Source organism: Bubalus bubalis, chromosome 11, assembly GCF_019923935.1.
Source record: "Bubalus bubalis isolate 160015118507 breed Murrah chromosome 11, NDDB_SH_1, whole genome shotgun sequence".
In the NCBI taxonomy this organism is placed as follows: domain Eukaryota; kingdom Metazoa; phylum Chordata; class Mammalia; order Artiodactyla; family Bovidae; genus Bubalus; species Bubalus bubalis.
In genome coordinates, this window is record NC_059167.1 from 771,856 (window position 1) to 796,350 (window position 24,495).

Genomic DNA, 24,495 nt, shown 5'->3' on the forward strand with positions numbered 1-24,495 from the left:
TCCATGGTGTTATCCCTTTTTCAAATGACAGAACCCTTTAAGAAGGATTCGAATTCTACTTGTAAGGACCTCTATAGTCCTTTTTTCTCTTTAAATGAAGTGAGAATGGGGAGGATCCTATTAACAATTGTTTTTCTATATATTAATTGATTAGAGTTTCTAAGTGTTGGTCCCACCTGTGATCTGGATGTGCAGGCATATAGACTGAGGAGACTTGTACTGAATTTTTTAGGCTCACTTCATGAGCTGCCACTGCCACTGTGTTACGCTCTTTAGATGGTCATTTCATCTCTTCTTTCCCAGGAGAAATCTTAGGCAATTCAAAATCGGCCTCCTTCTCAGTTGAATATCTATAATATGTGAAGAATTATTCATTAATTTTCACTGTACTTGAGACGGTGCTTTTCTTGTTCTGCAAAAGCCTAATGAGACCATCTGCAGAGCACCAACATGTCTGCTCACCTCAGTTTGCTCAGTGTAGGAAAAAAAAAACAAAACCATAGTTTTCGATAACTGGGAAAAAAATAGACTGAGTTGGCTAGTTATTTCAATCTAAATAGTCAATCTGAAATATAATGACCTTGATTTCTAAAACTCTGAGTTTATGACTTTTAAATAATTTAATAGTATCAAGAAACATGACCTAAATATTTATGTCTAGAGGGACCATCAGTTTTATTTTGCAAACTGTGATCTTTCACATTATCACGAAAATGAATGAAAATATCATACCAAAACAAAGAAAAAACTACTGTAGAGTAAGCTTTCATGCTTAATAGAGAAAAACAGATAGTAGTTGAAAATAAGAATCTTAAATGCGAAAAAAAGGACACATTTATTTCAGTTTTAGCCATTTTAAAAAGTATTACTGTACTTCTTATAGAGGTTCAGTAGCATAGTGAGAAATACATTTAGAATAAAATTCTCCGTATGTACATTTCTTAGATTAAAAGGTTAACATTTGAACAAACTATTTCAGATATCTTGTTCAGAAATTTGGCTCAAAAATTAACAACAAACTGTGGAAAATTCTTAAAGAGATGGAAATACCAGACCACCTTACCTGCCTCCTGAGAAATCTGTATGCAGGTCAAGAAGCATAGATAGAACCAGCCATAGAACAATGGACTTGTTCAAAATTTGGAAAGGAGTACGTCAAGACTGTATATTGTCACCCTGCTTGTTTAACTTCTATGCAGAGTACATCATGCAAAATGCTTGGCTGGGTAAAGCTCAAGCTGGAATCAAGATTTCCAGGAAAAATATCAATAACCTCAGAAATGCAGATGACACAACCTTATGACAGAAAGCAAAGAGGGACTAAAGATGAAGGTGAAAGAGGAGAGGGAAAAAACTGGCTTAAAACTCAACATTAAAAAAAATAAGATCATGGCATCCGGTCCCATCACTTCATGGCAAATAGATGGGGAAACAATGGAAACAGTATTTTCTTGGGCTCCAAAATCACTGCAGACGGTGACTGCAGCCAGGAAATAAAAAGATACTTGCTCCTTGGAAGAAAAGCTGTGACCAACCTAGACAGCATATTAAAAAGCAGAGAGATCACTTTGCCAGCAAAGGTCTATGTAGTCAAAGCTATGGTTTTTCCAGTAGTCATGTATGGATGTGAGAGTTGGACCATAAAGAAGGCTGAGTGCCAAAGAATTGATGCTTTTGAACTGTGGTGTTGGAGAAGACTTTTGGGAGTCCCCTGGACTGCAAGGAGATCCAACCAGCCAATCCTAAAGGAACTCAACCCTGAATATTCATTGGAAGGACTGATACTGAAGCTCCTATACTTTGGCCACCTGATCTGAAGAATTGACTCATTGGAAAAAACCCTGATGCTGGGAAAGATTGAAGACAGGAGGAGAAGGGGATGACAGAGGATGAGATGGTTGGATGGCATCACCAACTCGATGGACCTGAATTTGAGCAAACTCCAGGAGATAGTGAAGGACACAGAGGCCTGGTGTGCTGCGGTGCCTGGGGTTGTGAAGAGTCAGACACAACTGAGCCACTGAACAACAACTAAAGCAAAATAGCCCAAATCATATTTTCCTGGAATCTTTTCCTCCACAGTTCCCTGTACTTATGAATATTGCAATATAGCTTTCATATTTGAGCAATTTTCTATAGCTTAGAATAGTAATTTTAGGTTATTTAATTGCCTTGACTTTGTAAATGACAGGGACACTTCTGCTGCTGCTGCTGCTGCTGCTAAATCGCTTCAGTCGTGTCCGACTCAGTGCAACCCCATAGACGGTAGCCCACCAGGCTCCCCCGTCCCTGGGATTCTCCAGGCAAGAACACTGGGGTGGGTTGTTGTTTCCTTCTCCAATGCATGAAAGTGAAAAGTGAAAGTGAAGTTGCTCAGTCGTGTCTGACCCTTAGTGACCCCATGGACCGTAGCCTACCAGGCTCCTCCGTCCATGGGAGTTTGCAGGCAAGAGTACTGGAGTGGAGTGCCATTTCCTTCTCCAAGGGACACTTCAGGAAAGACCAAAATTCTACTTGCAAAGGCCCAAATGGAGTGGAGGTGGAGAGGATTGTGATGGTATTCAGCTATCTACATACTAAATGTTGTCCTGCTAGCAACAGATGTCTTTAAGTTACCCCTTTACTCGAGAAGTTCCTCTTAATACATGTACAGTAGCCAAGCACAAATCATATGTTCGTAATGGAGCTCTACAGCTGCAGAGAGGGGAGAGCACAAACTAGCAAGTCAAGAACTGGCCCTTCCACTAGCGAATGTTTCAGTGAAAAGGATCGCTCTGACTCCCAGGCTTCAGTTTCCATCTGGATCAAATAAAGAGGATGAGCTAAATGACCTTTAAAACCTGTTCCAGCTGAAAAGTTTGAAGATCTGTAATTTAGTGATTGTACCTCCATCGCCTCCACAAGAGGGCACAATAAAAACAGTTTATGTTGATTGTACTTACTGAGTGTCATCAACGAAGTGCAAGTTTCATGTTTTACCGTCTCCGAAATCAGTATGCAGCTTACAGTGGGCAGAATTTTGCTATTCTAATTGGTCATGCTTTTTCTTTCTTAATGGTATGTAAAGTAAGGGTGTATCTTACTATCAAGGATGGCATCTTAGATTATAGGAGAAATATATTGATATTATATATTTGTAATATCAAATACATTGATACTATATATATACATATTGTGGGATTCAGTTCAATAAGTATTATCAGAGACTGTTTTAAGTGACAGAAGGAGAACAACAAAAAAGAACAGAGGGTTGAATTTGGATCATATAAGAGAGCAGTTTATCAGACAGTGACTGACATGGGTGGGAAGGAGGCCTGGATTATGCCCTGGGGGAGAGAAGAGGCCATGTTGAAACCCTTGAATACAGTTGAATGAGAAAAGAATGGTTACATCAGTTAGACTTACAGATATAAACCAATGCATGAATTACAGTTTATTATCTAATCTGTCTAGATGGCCAGAAGGAAAGCTAGTTAACACTGCCTCTTGAAAATAGGGCTGTTCCTTTAGAGTTAATAGTCATACCCATTTTAAAGCCCTTTATTACAGGCTAGGTTTGGTTTTGTTTTGGTTTGGCTTAAACGCCTTTCTCGGGGCACATGACAGTAACTCTCGATGTCCACTGGGTGAACTGGGGTCTCCTGGTGCCCCCTAGTGGCCAGAACGAGACCCCACGGCAGTGGGATGGAAAGCGGCCTCACCTTCCAGTCCTGGCATCGGCTGGAGCTATAAACTGCAGTCAAAAAACAACTGAGCTAGTCAGTATCGGATCTGAATCAGTCAGCCTTGAGACGTCCAAATGCTTTGTAACGATAATATAATAATTTCCACAAACTGATCACATGTATGAAACCACCCCCCCCCCAAAAATATGCTCCTGTTTGTAAAGAAGAAATTGTTTTTAATTGTTGGTTGGAAATATGTGCTTTTCTCTCTCTTGCTCCATGAAAATTACCTACCTTTGTTATTTTTCAAAAATGTATTTCAACTTTGTTGATTTCTACTTTGTACCAATTTTATTTCTGTTTTAGAAAATAAACTGGGATGATTTAGCTGCCAAGAAAGTGCCCGCACCTTTTAAGCCAGTCATCCGAGATGAATTAGATGTGAGTAACTTTGCAGAAGAATTCACAGAAATGGACCCCACCTACTCTCCTGCAGCTCTGCCCCAGAGTTCCGAGAGGCTGTTCCAGGTAATCGCGAAGGGTGCACCGTGTTGCTTGGCCACAGGTGCTTTCAAAGAAAAGATTGATTTTCTCATATGAAATCTTTTTGGCATCTTGAAAAACAGGACTCTCTAATTTCTTTAAAATGATTAAATACAGAGATATGACAAATCGTTAACTGAAGCTTGTGGTTTGTTAAATAGCAGACATTATTTACGTGTTTTATTTTTTAAGAGTTCTCTTTATATATTTAATTATTTTTGGCTGCACTGCACAGCATGTGGGATCTTAATTCCCACACCCCCTGCACTGGAGTCTTAACTGGACCACTGAGGAAATCTGTGTGTTTATTTTTTATGTAAATAACTGTTAGAGGTAACGCCTGAAGTTTTATTTCTGTTCAGGCTCTTTTGTAGAAAATGCAGTACTTTACCTCTGTTCAAACTAAGTATTCTTAATATTGTATAAATAGTGTTATCTGATTTTTTTATCTCCAGTGAATAATATGAACTGTTTCCCAACTCTTAAAAAAGATTTAGAAAGGATTTTATACTTAGTTTTCTCAGACTTCTCAGACTTAAGATAAAATATTCCTACTATTAAATGGCATTGTAGCTTCATTTCTTTGACTCCCAGAAGCATCCCAATAGAAAGGTTTAACTGTCTCTGGACATAGGCTGCCCTTGGCTGGGCTCATAGCACATGGAGGAAATGTTTCTTGAGTGTTCTCGTTTGAACAAATCATCGTCCATGATTATACACGTGGTCCCCAGTTTACAGTGGTTCAGCTTAGGATTCTTTGACTTCATGGTGGTGCAAGTGATCCACATTAGATACAAAGCACACCTTGAACTTTGCTCTTTCCTGGAATGAGGGTGCGCAGTGGGATCCGTTCTCAGTGCTGGGGGCTGCGGTGAGCCCTGGTTCACAGGCAGCCACATGGTCCTGCAGCGACCAGCGAGTGCAGCCAGTGTCCAGTGAGAGAGCGCCCTGAGACCAGCCAGCGTCCAGTGACACAGCCCCCTGAGACCAGCCAGCGTCCAGCGACACAGCCCCCTGAGACCAGCCAGCGTCCAGCGACACAGCCCCCTGAGACCAGCCAGCGTCCAGCGACACAGCCCCCTGAGACCAGCCAGCGTCCAGCGACACAGCCCCCTGAGACCAGCCAGCGTCCAGCGACACAGCCCCCTGAGACCAGCCAGCGTCCACTGACACAGCCCCCTGAGACCAGCCAGCGTCCACTGACACAGCCCCCTGAGACCAGCCAGTGTCCAGCGACACAGCCCCCTGAGACCAGCCAGTGCAGTTGCTCCGGACACACAGCGTTGTGTTTCACACTCAGCGCAGCAGTCAGTAACTGACATGAGACAGGTAGCAGTTACTGCAAAGCAGACTTTGTGTTTGATGATTTTACCCAACTAGGTTACGTGAGTGTTCTGAGCACGGCTAAAGTAGGCCAGCCTAAGCTGTGATGTTAGGTAGGTTATATGTGTCAAATGCATTTTCAACTTGTAATATTTTAAATGTATGGCGAGTTTATCAGGACAGAACCCCAGTGTGAGTCATAGAAGATCTGTACCACTTTTGGTTCAGCACATCATTCTGCCGTTTGATTTTATTGTTTCAATTTCAGATTGCTTCCCCAGTAGCTCAGCAGGTAAAGAATCCGCCTGCAATCCAGGAGATACAGGAGATATGGGTTCGATCCCTGGGTCAGGAGGGTCCCCTGGAGAAGGAATGGCAACCCATTCCAATATTCTTGCCTGAAGACTGGAATGAAACTTGCTGTTTTGCTAGTTTGAAAACCAGTAGCATTTCAATCACAATTAGTTCCTTAACTATACCTTTTTTGAGAAGTTAGTTGTGTTTAGAAGCAAATTTTTATCAGCAGTGCAAAAGAATTATAGCTATAGGGAAAAAGTATTTTTCTGCCTTTCATTTTGAATCGGTTGAGTTCTACCAGAAGATGGCATTATCGCCTTCTGAAAAGCATTATTCTATTGATTTGAAATGACCTTGTGTTTTGGATTGCAAATAAAGTAAAACTAGATTTGTCTTAACAAAAATCTGAACATTTTTCATTGGCCATGCCACATGGCATGTGGGACCTTAGTTCTTCAGCCAGTGATGGAACCCACAGCCTTGGCACTGAAAGCATCGAGTCAAAGGAGAGAAAATGATGACTTATTTTGTTTACTTTTCTTTTTTTTAAGGGCTATTCCTTTGTTGCCCCTTCCATTCTCTTCAAGCGTAACGCAGCCGTCATGGATCCTCTTCAGTTTCACATGGGAGTTGACCGCCCCGGGGTGACGCATGTTGCGAGGAGCGCGATGCTGAAGGTACAGCTGCGCGGTGGTCACGTGACCTGCTCGTCGTTTAAATACCAGTGCTAGTTGCCTTTCTGAAGTCCCGTAAATGGAGTGGACTTTCCATTTGACTCAAACCTAATTTTAAAAAGTGAATAAATGGAAATAGCGATATTTGCCCCAGAAAATTACCAATATGCATTTGAAGGAGCTCCTGTTTTACAGCAGTAGAAAATGGTGCATTTAAGTAAGTGATAGAGATGTTAGACACGAGCTAATGATGAATTTTTAAAGATTATAAACGTAGTCCAGTCCTGCTTATTAACATTCATAATGTTCTGTTACTCAGGAATTTTATCTGTCCCTGTGTATGACTGACATTTTCTTAAGTTAAATGATGTTGGTTTCTCATCAGGACTCTCCATTCTATCAGCACTATGACCTGGATCTGAAGGACACACCACTGGGAGAAGGAAGCTTTTCAATCTGTCGAAAGTGCATACACAAAAAAAGTAACCAAGCATTTGCAGTCAAAATAATCAGCAAAAGGTGCGCCCTTTCCCCATGTACCTGTTCCAGTGGGTGGACTCTCTAAGCTCTTTACCGAAAGGAAAGGGACAGTGTGTTGGAAGTTCTAACCAAGGCTTTAGCCATTCAGCTCATCAGTTGATCTGTTATGCTTCTAGCTCTGAGACAGTAATCCACTTTAGACATGAATCATAGTGTGATATGCTTTTGAGGTTATTACGAGAAGACTTTCTTGTTGGCGGTGTTAAACAGACTTGCTTAGTGAGTTCAGCAGCTGTTGCCATTCCTATTAAGTGTTATATTTGAAATATTTCTCCTGAAATTATTAACATTTAGCAGTCCACAGGTAGCTTTAAGAACTAGTTGTTTTGGTAACTGTTACCTCCATGATGGTTTATTCTTATGACCAAATTGTCGGGCACATAGGGCATCCATTTCTTCATATGATTAAGCACTTTCCTGGCTTGGAAATAATCATTTTTCTCAAGAATAATGCTTTACTTGTTCTGGTGGGTGTATGACTCACTGCTTTCATGAAAGCCTCCTTCTGATACTTTGACACTCACATTCTGAATGTGCTGTAAATAAAAAAAAAATTAGGGCTGGGGCTGTACTTCCTAAAGCTTGGTGAACAGGAGTGTGGACACTGACCGCTTCATCTTTCAGGATGGAAGCCAGCACTCAGAAAGAGGTAACAGCACTGAGACTCTGCGAAGGACATCCCAATATTGTGAAATTACATGAGGTTTTTCATGATCAGGTACTCTGCCTTTTTTTCTTTACTCTGCATACTAATTCATATGCAAGGTTCTACTTTTCACCAGTTTTGTCAGTACTTCTGGCGCAGAGTCAGGGATATGGGACGTGACGCAGCCACTCGAGAGGTGAAAACCCACTCCGCACACTCTCACCCACCCCAGTCAGTGCCTCCTCCTCTTCTCTCACTCAGTCGTGGCCATGCAGGGCGTGGACAGAGGGTGTGGGAGCGCGGCGTGAAAGCCCCGCCCCCTGCGCGCTCTGTGGTCTGGCTGCCGCCCCCCAGCTCGTCCCTGCCTGCCTCTCAGAGCTCACTTATATTCGCCTTCAGCCAGATGCTGTGAGTTTGAGAGTGGACCTTAGCCTGAAGCCTCATTGTTGTTGTTTTTGTTTAGTTGCTAAGTTGTGTCTGACTCTTTTGTGACCCCGTGGACTGTAGCCTCTCTGTCCATGGAATTTCCCAGGCACGAATACTGGAGTGGGTAGCCATGCCCTTCTCCAGGGGATCTTCCTGACGCAGGGATCAAACCTGGGTCTCCTGCATTGGCAGGCGATTCTTTACCACTGAGCCACCAGGGAATCCCCGTTAGTGCAAGGTAAAGAGCAAATAGGAACAGAAGAGCAAGGACGCCCCCCCTTCCCTCTTCTCATTCCAGGGGCTCACACTCCCCACTGCTGTCCCCTCACCAGTCCCGCTTTCCGTCAGGACCCTCACTCAGGGCTGTCACTTTGGACACGGGAGGGATGCTGCTGTGCCAGGTCCATGCCTCCTCCTCCGCAGACGTCACTCCGCAGTCGTCTCTCCTCCGGGCCTGGGCAGGGTGGCACAGTTGCACACAAGACAGCATGCCAGGCAGCAGAGCCAAAACCAGCCCTGGGTGTGGTTGGCCCCGACTTTACCAATGAAGAAACTGAGGTTCAGAAGGGTCACGAGGGTTTTCCCACGGGGGGAAAAAAAGAATCATGAGACTTATCCAACCAAAGTCACATAGCAAGTCAGTGAAAATCCCGCTGGAGAGCTGGTCTCTGGTTCTGGGCTCCCTCGAATGTGCTGCTCAGACGTGCACGTTGGGGGGAAGCTGTGGCCCAGCTCTCTGCCACACTGAACTCCCCAGAGCACCGATGGCTCGCAGGACCCGCGGCAGGGAGACCGGTGGCGGAGGAGCAGCGTGGCTGCGATAGCTGCTGCTTGCTACCACGCACCTTGCCTGCTCCGGGCGTCGTAGCTCTCATTCTACATGCATCATCTTACTCAGTCCTTACTATGACTCTGAAGTGGGAAAAGCAAAACTCACAGAAATTAAGTAATCGGGCTTCCCCATCTCTGAGTGGTACTTCTGAACCTACACAGTCCAGCTTCAAAGCATGCGTTTGATTACCATGTCCCCCTGCCTCGGGGGAGGCGGACGCACCATCTGGTTTTCATGTCAGGTGAGTGAGCACCCACAAAACAACACTGTCTACCTGCTGCCTGGTGCTTCTAATCAGAAAAGGAAGACCTCTGAATCAAGGGGTGCGGGAGCTGGTCTCCCTGCTCCCTCGCAGCCTCCCCCTCTTTGGGGTACTCAGCCGCAGTGCAGGAGGTGAGTCCCTGTCCCCTGGGGGTGCTTAGGAGGAGACGGGACGGCTTCCTGTTGGAGACGGTTCACATGTCCAGAGAGGGCTTGGTGGATGACCTTGACATGCCCCTCCGTGGTTGCAGCTGTGCTCTGGGCTACTCCTCCCCACCCAAGACTTTGGATCCCTGACCTTCAGGCCACCATCGCATCTCGGGAATATACCCCTAGTATTGTATTTATGTGACAAATTAACTTCATCATCTCCTGCTGTTATATTCAAGAGTTCCTAGAATAGACACCATCTCATGGGGAACTCTCCTGGCATACAGTGGTTGAGACCCCGCCTTCCAGTGTGGGGGATGAGGGTTCAGTCTCTGGTTGGGGCGCTAAGATCCCACCTGCTCAGAGCTGCTGAGCCCACGTGCTGCAGCGAGAGAGACCTTCACACCCAAGTGGAGACCCAGCACGGCCAGGACACCGTCTCACGATGTAACCCTGCACACACCGGTGTAGGTGCAGGCTGCTCTAATCCGCGGTGTTGGTGCTCGGGTTGTCTTTCTCCCCCATAATGCTGACACAGCTGCCTGCATCGCGCCCCCTCCAAGCGTCTGCTGTTCACCTCAGCACCCTTAATCACATCTGAGAGACCCCGTCATCACACAAGGTCGCATCTTTAGGTTCTAGGGGTTGGGATGTAGACATCTTCGAAGGACCATTATTCACATTTTTCTCCATTATCTACATTTTTATTGGTAAGGGTGCTAAAGTTCATGCAGGTAAAGTAACATCCACTGGGTCATAAGTAAGTCACAGAAATGGCATTCAGATGCAGACTGGACTCTAAAGCCTGTTTCTTAAATCACTCTAGGCATTGCCTCTCCTTTGTTGAAAGCTTGCTGGCATACACTGTAGCATTTAGCTTTGACCTAATTTGGCTGATGTAGAAATTCAAGTTAGCATGTCTCCAGTAGCCTGGGAGCAATTCTCGTTTTTATAAAAAGGGTTATTCACCTTCTAGAGTATGCCCATTGTGTGCAGGAGAATGTATTTATAACCATCTTTTTTATGATGCCGTTTTTCCAGACTTTGCTAATTCAAAGGGAAGCATACTTTGTTTTGTTTGTTGAGTGACATTGGTGTGATAAGGCATAGCATTTGAATCTGATTATTGATAACTTTTTTAAACCATTTGTGTTCATTGGAGAGTGGATATAATTCCTTTGTTTTTCAATAGCTTCTATGTTATTCTTTATGGAAATGTATGCAAAATATAGTAAGTATGTAACTTTTGATACCATTTAATTAAGATAATGCCTTTGGGATCAAAAGCAATTTTGTCTTTAAAAAGCCCATAGTGAGTTATGGGTGTTTGCCGTGGGAATTAACAGGAACCCTGAAACTAATCTGTTGAGCCCTAAGAGAAGATTTAAAGTGACATCATCCAATAATGCCTTTTTTTAAAAGGTAAATTTGCCATTAAATGTGTGTGTCAGGCCTCTCATGGGCAGCGTGTTCCATCAGTAATTGTCTATATTATTTAAAGCAGCCAATTTCACATTATTATCGGTACGAGGTCACACTTTAAAAAGAAACATATGTAAACTCGATAGAGAGGGTTGGAATGCAATTCAGCTGAAAAAATTCGTCGAGGAAAGGAGACATAAGGATTTCACTGCAGTGCTTAAAATTTTCCATTACCGAAATAGAACTCTAAAAAAGACACATTATCCTTCAACTCTTTGCTCTAAAATGCAAGGATCACCGCTGATTATTTTAACAAGGGACTATTTAAATTTATCGGTTACAGTTCATAGTCAGTAAATGTTTTCTGCGTTGATCAGCCAGCCTCTCCTCCTCTTCAGTAAGGCCCTCCACATTGCTCTTTCTGTAAATGTTTTCTGCATGGATCAGCCTCTCCTCCTCTTCAATAAGGCCCTCCACATTGTTCTTTCTTTTCTAGCTTCACACATTTCTCGTGATGGAACTTCTGAACGGGGGAGAGCTGTTTGAACGCATTAAGAGAAAGAAGCATTTTAGTGAGACGGAAGCCAGCTACATCATGCGGAAGCTGGTTTCAGCTGTAAGCCACATGCATGACGTCGGAGTGGTACACAGAGATCTGAAACCCGAGGTATAAAATCCTTTGACACAATCTGGCATCATTATTAAATGTCTCCTAGACACGTGTGGGCTTTTTTTTGGGGGGGGGGGGTTGGTTTTTATTTTCAGAGCTTTTTTCTAAATAAATACTTGCAAATACCATGTTCCTTGGATTTTTTTCCGTTTCTGTTTCAGTCTAAAATAAATCTGTCTTTTCTTTTTTTTGCCAGCTGATCATCTTGAGGTTATATTTGTAAGTGTGAGAGCCTTTTATGGAAGAAATACTTTATGCAACAGTTGTGGACTAAAAATAGCAATGGAAATTTTTGTAGCAGAAAATAATATCCCTCCTATATGTATACCATTTTAGAGGGATTTTTTTTTTTAATGGTGTATTTTGAAAGCTTATCTTTTGCTTTCATAATCAAATTGATTAGCTCATGAATAGGAACGTATATAATCCTGTTTTGAATATCTACAGCATTGTCTTGGTTTAATTAGTTATGTGATCTTTACATGTGCTTTTCTTTGCTCGTGTGCTGCAGTATTTATAGAACTGTGTAACAGTGCAGAAGTAGCAGCTTTTAATATACTTTTTCTTTCAAAAGGTTAAGAAAGAAGGTTCTAACTCTAGAATAATCCCTTTTTAGTATCAAAAATATGAAAATTCCTCCCTTTTAGAAAATCATCAAAATAATAATGCAGATTGAAAAACAAAACCCAATACTTTATAAAAGGATAACAATGAATCATCCTTTACCATAGGCAAAATTATATATATTTACTCTCTAAAATAGAATTTCAGTTTTAATTGCTATGTGATTGTAATGGATTTTCAAGTGTATTTTAAATAATAATTTGGTGTTTATTTTTGTGTTAGACTACAAAAAAAATCTCTCAAAAAGCACCATTTATGCCTTTTGGTTAAGTACCTTAGGTTACTGGTAGGAAGAGGATGTTTTGAAAATGGAATTCTCTGTCTTTGGATATAACTGACTGATTCCTAAAGGATTTAAACTTCTGTGTACTTTCTATTATTGTTATTCCTATTACTCGTAATTAATCAAAAGCGAATTGTGTTTTATGAGCTGGCAGCTATGATAGGTGCCCCTCTGCTTCCTGCATCACGGTTCTCAGTCTCCCACACAACGCCCACTGAAAATATGGCGCTCCGTACATTGGAGATTAGCTGTCTATTTTTAAATATGAACACATACCACTTAAATGCTTTTTTTGATAGACAAGGAACAAGCATGTAATTTTTTTAATTGAAAAGATCTGTTCCATGACTGTCTGGAATCCATTTTCACATGTTTTATTCTTTGATAACTGGCCATCTGTCCCGTCATGAGTCTCAAACGATGGCAACTGTCCTCTGCAACAGAATTTAAATTTGCCTTCCGATTTTACTGGTTGAAAAAACACTCACATAGCTTTGTTCTTATCTGTTAAAAAGATTTTGTTTCAACTAGGCGTTTGAAAAGCACTGTCTCCTTATATAGGACGTCCTGCTACTGTGCCAGGCCTAAGCAGCGTGTGTTTTGGAGGCGTGAAAGTGTACCTTTGCACTAACGCTGTCATAATAGAATGGCTTTCACTTTGACTTTTAAGTGGCTGATTATATTATTTTCAAGCTAAAAGTTTAATCCCTTTCACCTTGACAGCATTTTAAGATCTGTTTATGTCTCTTTTGATAGATATTTATGTGGTATTCATATTCTACACAGGCAAGATAATTTCTAGGTGGTGAGAATCAAATAAATTTAGAAGCTGGCTGACATTCTTTAGTAGGCTGCTTTGTATTTTTCAAACTGATCCCCGTATTCTTGAAAGATTGAGAAATTTTATCGAATTAGTTCCTGGCACAGCTTGAGACAAGGATGTAAGTGGTTTGAGTGTTGACTTCCTGCCACTCCTGACCATGTACGCCCAGCTCCACTTTGAGAATTGGGAGAGGAGTGAAGAGGGGAATGCCACACCTCCTCCGTTTCAAGATCTGCAAACAAGGGAGTCCTTAGCCAGTCCTGGTATAGGAGACACTGAAGTCCTTTCCAGAGACTAGCAGGCTCAGTGGGGGCAGGCCGGCTGTGCTGCAGCCCAGCGCCTCCTGCCACAGGAGAGCCCGGGGCCATCTGCTGGGCCCTCTCCAAGTTCTCCTGCCTGAACTCCAGCATGACTTCAGCTGTGGCGAGGCCTTCCATTGAATTACATTTACATTTAAATTCCATCAAAAATTCAGGACTAAGCATTTAGTATGATAGAAAATTTAAGAAACACTTTCAGCTAATTTTTTTTTTATTTCTTTCCTCCCACTTCATTCATTTTTAACTTTTGAAAGGGGGCCTAGAAGATTTTTCTTCTTTATATCAATGAAGCCTTCTATGATATATTTTCTTTCACTTTGAATAATATTAAAAAGCAAATGATGTTCTAGAGCTGGGGGAATAATTTAATGATCAAAAAGGCATACTAGATGTTATTAGGATGGCTAAAGACAGTATAATCAGCTTCATTTACTGGGGGTACTAGTTTGATGTACTAATAAAAATGATGATTTGCACACCAGTACAGTTAGACTGTTTAAACAAGTGATAAATACACAAGTAATCAGGGACTACTCGGGCAGCCCAGTGGTCAAGAGGGGACTCCCAGTGCAGGGAGCATGGGTTCGATCCCTGGTTGAGGAACTAAGATCTTGCATGCTGCATGGTGCAGATAAAAAACAAATAATCAGTAAAACCTTAGCGATTGAGAAGGCTTGGAAAATGATTCAAAGTAACATTTTCTGAATAATAGAGGGATAATCTCCATAAGCATCAAAAAACGTTCAAGTATTAACTGTTTTGGAAAAAATATTTCTGAAATGCATGGCTCCACCATGTATTCTTTAATAGGTTTTACTAAATACTGTTAACTGTTTTGCTAGATATTATATAACTATTTTATTTGACTTCATTCAACTGACAAATATTTACCAAACCACTTGCTACATGAAAAAGTCATGAGTAAGATAGACACAGTTGTTGGCCTCATGGAATTGTGGTCTAATTTATCAGCAGAGCTGATAAATGCCAGAAAAGAACAGTAAAAGCTAGAAGTAAATACAATAGCTTCCACCTTCAGTTTGGTGACATCTCTAAAGTAGGATTAGAGGCCTGAGAGCCGGGTTGGAAGGGAGGTTGGTGGGATAAGTAGAAGACAGACACAGCAGAAGACGCAGAAGGGGCGTGACACCATCGGGAGTGTCCCTCGTGACCTTGTAAACCCAAGGTGGTCCAGAAAGCTAGAGCAGAGAGCCGTGGATGCTAGGATCCCGCTCCCAACCTCCGCGTCAGATCTCTGTGTCTGAGTCCAATGTAAATGTTAATAGATAATGTTGCAAAATGCCTCTCCAAGGCCCCTGACATTTTAATGAGAAACTAATGAGAAACTTTGTATCTTGCAGAATTTACTGTTCACTGATGAAAATGACAATTTGGAAATTAAAGTCATTGATTTTGGGTTTGCACGCTTGAAGCCCCCTGATAATCAGCCTCTGAAGACACCTTGTTTCACTCTTCACTACGCTGCCCCAGAGCTCTTGAATCACAGCGGCTATGATGAGTCCTGCGACCTCTGGAGCTTGGGCGTCATTTTGGTGAGTTCGTTATCAGCCACTCCATTCAACCCAGTCAGTCCTCTCTGTCCTCTGCGTCTCTCCCTTTGTTGTCTGTCTTTTTTTTTTTACTGGAATATAATTGCTTTACAATGTCATGCTAGTTTCTGCTATACAATGAGGTGAATCAGCTACATGTGTACATACATCACCCCTCCCTCTCACACCTCCATCCCACCCCTCTAGGTTTTTCTTAAATTCATGAAAAAAATTGGCAAATTGGTTTCTTTTCTGTACAAACAGTAAAAGGCCTGACTGAAGACTATTTCCCTTTCTTAAAGTTTATATTGGAGAAAATGTAGGAATTTTTATTTTGGTTTATTTGGAATATTTAAGGCAACTGTTTTATGTGAATTACAGTTATATATATGTATTTTTAAAGAAGCAATAGTCTATTTTCATAAGCTATGCATATTAGATATAATATGAAACTAGCAAAGTGACTCATTAATCAAAAATATTTAAAAGTATATTCTCTGAGATTTTCAACCCAAAAAGCAATTGAATATCACTTAGGATAAATTAACAAATTAATAAATAAAATTTAAAATATTTATAGTAACTTACAGTAATCATGGTAAGCATGCTTTTCACAATATCTCCTTGGCAGCCAGGATCAGAAACAGAACATGAGCTAGAAAAATCTCAGTGTGTGTGTTTTTTTTTTTTTTCCTCAAAATAGCTTTATTTTTTCTGCATACAATTTGTAATGCATAATCATAGGGAGAAGTTTTCAGACAACAGAGAAAGAAACAAGGAACAAGGTGGAATGACTCGGAGTCTCATCACACAGAGGCGATGCTGTCTGACCTCTTCCCCTCCATCCACCCTCCCCCATGTTACGCATGCTGTGTATCTTTCTACACATTTTCCTATGTGTTTGTATATATATTCAGGCTTTTTTAACAAATGAGATTATGTGATATGTAGTTTGAGTCTCCAGAGTTTAACATTTCTTTACTAATGAGCAGTTAGCATTTTCTAGCCTCTCACTAATTATAAGCTACACAAATGAATATTTTTGATATATATGTACTCGCATTGATCTCACTATTTCCTTAGACTAGACTCCTGGGAGAAGGGTATATACGTCCTTACTTTGACATACATGCCTGTATTTCCTTCTAGAAGGTTTCCAGATCGTGTTCTCATCAGCTGTATGTGAATACATTGGATACTAGCCATTTCAATCTAAATTAATTGCTATGGTCATTATAATTTGCGTGCCTTTTCCGTGATGCGTACTCCGTGTGCGCATCTTGTCATGCATTTAGTCCCTCTTCTGTGAGCCGCGGTCTCTGAGCTTGGCCGCTTCCAGGGGAGCCTCACACTGACACAGCCCTCTCCAGGGCTCTAACCCTTCGTCAGACACCAACACTCGAAACGCCTTTTCTGGTCTGTCATGTTTTTGAAAACTTTGTTCACAGTTATATGAGGTTTTGATTTTGTTTTTAGAGAGATTTAAATAAACTTTTTAAATGCTTATGTTTTAATGGAGAAATTTAAAAAAATTTTATGTGACAACATAAAAATGAAAAAACATATCTATTAAACTCGTCTAAAAGCAAAATTCAAGTATGTCGGGGTTCCCCGGCGGCACTAGTGGTGAGGAACCCACCTGCCAGCAGGAGACATAAGAGACACGGGTCGGTCCGTGGTGGGAAGATGCCCTGGAGGAGGGCATGGCAGCCCACTCTAGTATTGCTGCTGGAGAATCCCGTGGACAGAGGAGCCTAGCAGGCTACGGCCCATACGGTCACAGAGTCGGACACGACTGCAGAGACTTCACACAAGATATGTCGGTCTTTTCCTTTATGGTATTCTGGCTTTGATGTCAGATTGGCACTCCACCCCCAGCCCAAGATTATAAAAATATTCTCTTAAATTTTCCTCCAGGATTGTATTTTATTCTTGGGCTTGTGCACTCCATCTGGGGTTTATTTTGGTGTTGGTTTGTTTTCCCCCGATGGCAGCCAGTTGTCCTTGCAGGATGGTTCTTTTATTTTTAAGCTATAGGTTTTTACTTCAGCAGTTTTAAGTCATCACTTACAATTTGCAAATCAAATTACATATTTATGAGTATGATTTTAAATAAAAATAAGCAGCTAACTTCTGTAGACTTGAGTTCTCTTCAACTTAAAGTGCTTACAGTAGCGCGCTCCTACAGCCCTCATCAGATGAACAGAGCCTCCTCCACAGCAGCGCGCGCCCTTGTAGAAGAGCCTTTGCTCACATACAGGCCAGGTGTCATCACCATGCTCTTTAAGGTTTCAGAAGGCATTCCTAGACATGTAGACAGGTACTTTAGAGCCTCCAAATGCCCTATCTATGGAAATAACCTCGTATAATGGCATGGAGAGAAGCCAGGCTTCTCTCTAGATGTAATTGTCAACTCTTAAACAGGAACAGGAAACAACAGATTAAACGATACCACGAGTATCATCAGAATGTCCACACTGCGGGAGTTCTACAGGACAAGCAACCTGGTGACTCCACCAAATAAGTTTCGAGAAAAACTAGGCTGGGGCCCATAGATAAAAGACACTTAGGAAATGAAGTCACTGTGCTTTAATTCAGACAGGTCCTAATTTTAACTCTATTTGTTAAATTCAAACTCTGTCATACAGACGTGATTATAATATTATACAGTGTGTACACAATTGGGGAAATTTGATTATTGACTGGATATTGGATGATACAAAGACACTGCTGCTAATTGTTTTTAAGTGCAATCATAGGTTGTTGTGGGATTTTACAAATCCTTGCCTTTTAGAGATACAAAATGAAATACTGGGTTGGCCAAAAATTTCATTTGAGTTTTTCTGTTACAGCCCATGGAAAACCCTAACGAAGTGTTTGGCCACTCCAATACTTACATATGAAAGCTAAGTTAGCGCCTGCATTAAACTGTCCAAGAAAAAAAAAGGATGCCTTGTAAACTTTTCCATATAAATGCGTGCTTCTCTCCAGAGGATCTGGATTTGAGCTATCCCATAGTCGGCACAAGATGCACTTGGAGCTTTTGCCTTAGAACCTGCGACCCTGGGACATGCTGCCTGTGTCACGGTGCCCATCCACGAACATGGATGCTTTAATATGAAGATAATTTACGTTATTGTCACTGGGTAAAACAAATACTTGAGAAAGATGCATCGCATCATACATGTGGCTTTGATTACAACTCAGTTTACCTCATGGATGAGTAGTTCATTGGACACATTCAGGACTCTGATTAAAATAGAAGTTACACGGTGATTAGTCTGCTCAGGATCACCATAATGAAATACCACATACTGGGCGACTTGGACAGCAGACATTTATTTCACAGTTCTGGAGGCTGGGAGGTCCAGTCCCAGGGTGCCAGCAGGTTGGAATCTGGTGAGGGCTCTCCCCTTTGGTTGCAGACAGCCACCTGTTCACGGCGACCTCACATGGCCTCTCCTCACATGAGCTCAGAGAGAGACCGGGCCAGCTCCCTGGCGTCTCTGTAAGGGCACCCTCGTGGGTGAAGGCCCCCAGGTCCCCATCACCTTTACCTGCATAAAGGTCCTGTCCTCAAGTCAGCCATGTTGGGGTGGGTGTGACTTTTCAGCACATGAATTTTTAAGGCACACAGTAATTCAGAGCTTAACAGACAGTGTTTAGAAAATGTAGCATAGGATTATATGCTATTCCATAGGTATATATAGAATACCCATGGGATGGAATATAATAACAGTTAAAACATATTTCTTCCAAGTGTTTTATTTGGGATTTCATATTTTTTCACTTTATTCAGGATTTTTTATTTTTTCACGTTCTTCTTAAAATTTTGTTTTGAAAATTTCAGACCTAGAGAAAATTGGGGAGAATAACACAGTGAACGTTTAGCATGTTGCCACATTTACTTTTGTTTTCTCCCCAATTCCACACAGACACACATATATCTTTATGTATATAGATACTCTCTTATCATAACCTTTGCCAACAGTTTGCAGACACAGAATTAGTCTTAACAGAAGCTGATTCCTGGATAATCAACTAAATTCTAAGATCTTGGAGTTGAGAGGAGCCTAAAGTCTAATTCTAACTCTTCCAGAAAAGGGATCTTTCTATAAAGTCCCTATCACCACTCTCCTTTAAATATTTCCAAAGATGGTGAATTTATCTTTCCACCCAACAGCTTGTTGAATTATTACACAGCACAGCAAGAAAACGCTAATATAAAGGATACTTTTTTATATTTAGTCATCAATGTATGTGTTAGGAAGTGGGGTAAGATTAAGAAGGGGAGCAGATTTTCAAACACTGTTTGGCAGTATCTACTGAACACACAGACCAAATGGCCCAGCAGTCTCCATCTCAGGGAGGCAGCCGACAGAAAGGCCTGTTTCTGTGTACCAGAGGAGATGTGCGCAGAGACACATACAGAGCAGCAGGCTTCAGGGCACCCCAAACTGGAAACAAGTCAAATGCTCATCAGCAAGAGAAAGGCATTATAGTCTGGGTTCCCCCGGAAAGCAGAGCCTGAAGTGGAAGCGCACGTTTTCTCTTGTTCCCAAGGACCAGACCTGGGGGCTCAGCTGGTGAAGAACCTGCCTGCAGTGCAGGAGACCTGGGTTCATCCCTGGGTTGGGAAGGTCCCCTGGAGAAGGGAACGCTGCCCACTCCAGTATTCTTAGGCTTCGCTGGTGGCTCAGCTGGTGAAGAATCCCCCCGCAATGTGGGAGACCTGGGTTCATCCCTGGGTTGGGAAGGTCCCCTGGAGAAGGGAACGCTACCCACTCCAGTATTCTGGCCTGGAGAATTCCCTGAACTGTATAGTCCATGGGGTCACAAAGAGTCGGACACGACTGAGCGACTTTCACTTTCACTAAGGACCGGAATCCCAGGGAGGCAGGAGGGACGCAGGGAAGAGGCGGACAGCGGGCGCACCGTGAGTCGCCACCTGCTGGCACCAGGTGGAGCTGAGCAGGTGTGCCCACAGAACAGACCTCTAACCGCAGGCCATGCGGCTGCAGGAACAGGAAACATGATCTGTGAGTCCTGGGCCTGCAGAACCTAGATGTGGGGAGCGCAGCCCCGATGGGTCGCCACTGATTCAGCACGGTCCTCAGGGACAGAGCTCCAGCCCCACAGGGTCTCATCCTGAGCTGGTGTCTTCACCAAGCTTTTCATATTCTGACACTGCCCAGGTGAAAGAATGCCAGTCCATCTGACAAGCAGGCCCGATGTCCTTTCTTCTCTCATCAGCTGATCACTGGGATCCCACCTCAAGGAGGTCATCAGTGTGAGTTAAGGAAGAGGCCTCGGTGCACCAGAGAGGTGACATGCACCCATGCGCTAACTTGCAGCACCTCTGGGCCTCCTCAGGTCAATTCTGAGCGTGCGGCATGGCGCAGTGGCCGCAGCAGCAGCTTTAGGAGTCAGGGCGTCGGCTCGTCCGAGCTTCAGGAAGCATTTCAGCTGACTACGCTCACTGGCTCCAGGCATCCCTGCCAGGATGTTGAGTCTTGAGTTTCAGATGAGTGTTTCCGTGGCAATAATTTCTCCATCAGGTCTCATGCCCCACTGGCCCACCCTAGTTCAGCATCTTCAGGATCCATTCTGTTCTGTGTCCCTGACCCCTCCGGGGCCATTTTAGCCAAGGCCCGTGGCTCCTCTGGGATATGCACATTCCCCTGTTAATGTCACCTGTTGAAATGATTATATTATCCCTTTTTTATTCTTCTTGTCCTGAATATGGCTATAAAAATGGTTTTAAATCTTGATATCATAATAAGCCATATCTTTTCATATATGAGTCTGCAATGGATTGATTCTTTCAGTGATCAAAGTCATGTAATCTTTTAAACTTACTAATGTTAATTGTAATATTTGGGAAATTATGCTGATGAAGTTAGTAATGAAATTACCAGATTGGCTTTGATGGTGATTTTGGCAGACATTCTGTTTTGCTCTTTTTTTCTTGATAGTATACAATGTTGTCAGGGCAAGTTCCATTTCAGTCTCATGATAAAAGTCTGACATGCACCAGTGCAGTGGAAATCATGAAGAAAATTAAAAAGGGAGATTTCTCCTTTGAAGGAGAAGCCTGGAAGAATGTATCCCAAGAGGCTAAAGATTTGATCCAAGGTAAGAATCTAATGAAAAATTTTATATGATGTGTAGCGATTGAAGTGGAACCATACCCGAGATACATATATTTGTTTGTGAATTATTCAAGAATCCCTGTGTGTTTAAGGATTCAGGCTACTCTGTTCAGCTTCAGCTTAGTATCAGGACACCCTCTGTCGGCAACCTCATCCACATTCACAATCATACCTTCAAAGAGAACCGCTTTCTCTTTCCTCTCCTTTCCCCCAGGCACATGTGTGCTCCTCTCTCCCTCTTGTTTTAGTGGCCAAGACCCTCAACCCCCACCACCTTCCTTGCCTCCTGCAGCCAGGCCCTGGGTGCTGGGATTCAGCATCGCTGCCAGCTGCCCTCCTCCCCATTCTCACGGCTCTCATCTGAGGTCTGGTCATAGCTCTCTCCTAAAATCCATAACACGCTTTCAACTTACTTACTTGCTCTGGCTTTGTGTGTCTGTCGTCCATCGGCTCAGTGAGCTTCCTAATATCCAAATGCAGTCATGCCTTTTTTCTGTTGAAAGTTCTCCAAGGAACGCCAGTGAGCTTTGGGTCAGACCCCCCAGTGGCGCCTTCACGGCCCGGTTGTACCTTCCTCTGTTTCCTGGCACCCTCACTCCAGCAGCTGTTGTTGGGCAGCGCGCCAGGCCTCCCTGTCCTTCACCATCTCCCGGAGTTTGCCCAAACCCATGTCCATTGAGTCGGTGATGCCATCCAACCATCTCATCCTCTGTCGTCCCCTTCTCCTGCCTTCAATCTTTCCCAGCATCAGGGTCTTTTCCAATGAGTTGGCTTTTCACATCAGGTGGCCAGATGACTGGAGCTTCAGTTTCAGCATCAGTCCTTCCAGTGAACACTCAGGGTTGATTTCCTTTAGGATGGACTGGCACTGTGGAGCACCTGAGTTCTTCAAATGTGCTGAGTTTTTAGATTTTGTTCACCTTTACTCGTGCTCATCCTAATCCTGGGGCTTACTTTGTCATCGAGCCCTGCTCATCCCCCAGGACTCATCTCCTGGAAGCCCCCAGGGTGCCCATCCCCCAGGGGGGAGCCCTTCCCTGGAGCCTGCTGTGCACGTGTCCTCAGACGGGATAAGACCTCGCACACAGCTCCTCCTGGAGCCTCCATCTGCACGTTCCCTAACCTGCAGAAGATGTTTGTAAGTGCGTCAAGTAGATCTCAGAGCTCTGTTTGCAGGGGCTCTCCTGGCCCCTGGTGGGAGTCCTTGTCTCAAGTGGTGGTCTTCCCCAGACGGGAAGCCCCATGAGCCTGCAGCCTTCTGGAAGCAGGCTGCTGTGGGCTTTATTATGAGCAGCCAGATTCACCAGGGAATCTCAGTGTAGATGAAAATGGAGGTAATTATCCTTGTAGGAGGTTGATGCCATATAGAAACCATCATGTCTTGTGAACATAATTGAGATCTCTGAGGTTGATTTTAAACTATGTTTGAAATGACAGCTCATGAAATAAAAATATCTTATTTATTCCCACAGGACTTCTCACAGTCGATCCAAACAAAAGGCTTAAAATGCCTGACTTGAGATACAATGAATGGCTTCAAGACGGCAGTCAGCTGTCCTCAAATCCTCTGATGACTCCAGACATCCTGGGCTCTTCAGGAGCTGCGGTGCACACGTGTGTGAAAGCCACCTTCCATGTAAGGCTCCAGCTGTGCACTTCTGGGCGGTTTGAGAAGGGACTGCACGTCCTTACTCTGTAACCTCAGAGGCACACTCTTAGGCAGACAGTTTTTAAAATGGGTTCTTTTAATTTTAGATATGCTTTTATAAATCCCTTCATGACATAAACACATTTCTAAACAGAAAGGGCATAGGGACCAGAGTCACCACAAACCCACAAAATATTTATTTGACATTTGAGATGAGGCAGTGGTCTGATATTTGAATAGTTGAAGTTTTTCAGTTGCTAAGGAAAGCAATATGCATATTATTAGAGTTTTTTAAAAAACGTTATTTTGTTGAAGGTTAGTTGATTTTACAATGTTGTATTAATTTCTGCTGTGCAGCAGACTGATTCCGTCACACGTGTGTAAACACACCCTGTACGTTCGCGCTCACGCTCTGCTCTATTGTGGTTTGCCACAGGATAGTGAATGTAGTTTCTGTGCTGCACAGCAGGAGCTTGTTGCTGACTGAATTCTGTATGTATAGCAGCTGGCTTCTATAAACCGAAACTCCAGTCCGCCCCTGCCCCTCCCTCCTTCCCTCTTGGCAACCATGCGCCTGTACTAGCGCGTTTCTCTCTCAAATCAGCCAAACCGCTGTCTGTAGAAACTATAAATAAGCACTAGAAATTAGGCACGTGTCAAAGTCCGTCCCTTCAACAGTCATTTTGTGCATAATTTTATTGTTCTAGAACCTAAGGGATAAAAAGTAAATTAATTAGTATTAAGTAAATATTGTATACTTGAAAGGCTGAGACTACATAGTAATAAATGTAGATTCTGGCACACTCGTGCCAAACAGATGCAAGTACATTAAGATAATTGTATAAGGAGCAGAGGAATTAGAAATAACATTACTTCTGAGAGGATTATCTTGAGGAAGGAGACAGGATAGCATTTCCTCTTGGCTGCAGAAATGGATTAAAAAACTAATGAACTGGGATCTGGTGAGGCGTGAAGAGATTAACTGCAGGCATTTGCAGATGATCCAGATCTTCTCAGTGGCATATGAGGCAAGGTTGTCACCTCAGCAATGCCTATGCCTGAATCTGAGAAAAGTAGAGACGGGCTGCTGTGAGGAGGAAGCCAGACTGAGGTCTCTGGAGCTCATCTCTGCATATTATCATGTCCAGGACGTACCCAGACTGCACTGACGTGGGCGTGGAGGTCAGGGGCTCTGTGCTGGGACTTTGTGGTTGGAATCTTAAAGTTCAGGATGAGTCAGGTAATGAGGGGAAGGGAGTGAGATTGCTGACATTCTCCAGGAATTTCCAGTCAGTCGGTGGTTCCTTTAATTGAGAGGTAGCACTCCCCTCTTCAAAAGATTGACTAGAATTGGGACTCCTGGACACCCTCGCTGGTGGGTTTCAAGAGGGCCCTCAGAAGCCCTTCCCCATTGATTTCTGTACCCCTCCTGGAGCTTTAGATACAGTGGTTTAAGGACCATGTTCCTAGGGCTTCCCTTGTGGCTCACCTCATACTCAGTAAAGAATCCACCCACAATGCGGGAGACCTGGGTTCGATCTCTGGGTTGGGAAGATCCCCTGGAGAAGGGAAAGGCTACCCACTCCAGTATTCTGGCCTGGAGAATTCCATGGACTGTATAGTCCATGGGGTCGCAGAGCCACACA

The 24,495-nt window shown here is 43.1% G+C and overlaps 1 protein-coding gene across 6 annotated transcripts in view; it reads left to right on the forward strand.

The window, feature by feature from the left end:
* The window catches only part of RPS6KA5 (ribosomal protein S6 kinase A5), a 195,892-nt gene that overhangs the window by 168,977 nt on the left and 2,420 nt on the right, over window positions 1-24,495 (forward strand). For 4 of the 6 annotated variants that reach the window (XM_025295079.3, XM_006075882.4, XM_044924607.2 and 1 more), the window contains 8 exons: window positions 4,032-4,193; window positions 6,380-6,505; window positions 6,888-7,021; window positions 7,667-7,760; window positions 11,276-11,446; window positions 14,861-15,052; window positions 21,025-21,184; window positions 22,674-22,837. In XM_025295079.3, the coding sequence (XP_025150864.1) occupies window positions 4,032-4,193; window positions 6,380-6,505; window positions 6,888-7,021; window positions 7,667-7,760; window positions 11,276-11,446; window positions 14,861-15,052; window positions 21,025-21,184; window positions 22,674-22,837 (1,203 nt within the window). Of the gene's footprint in view, window positions 1-4,031; window positions 4,194-6,379; window positions 6,506-6,887; window positions 7,022-7,666; window positions 7,761-11,275; window positions 11,447-14,860; window positions 15,053-15,752; window positions 16,556-21,024; window positions 21,185-22,673; window positions 22,838-24,495 lie in introns of those variants that run through there. The other 2 variants (XM_044924608.2, XM_025295082.3) reach the window with 2 other exon arrangements.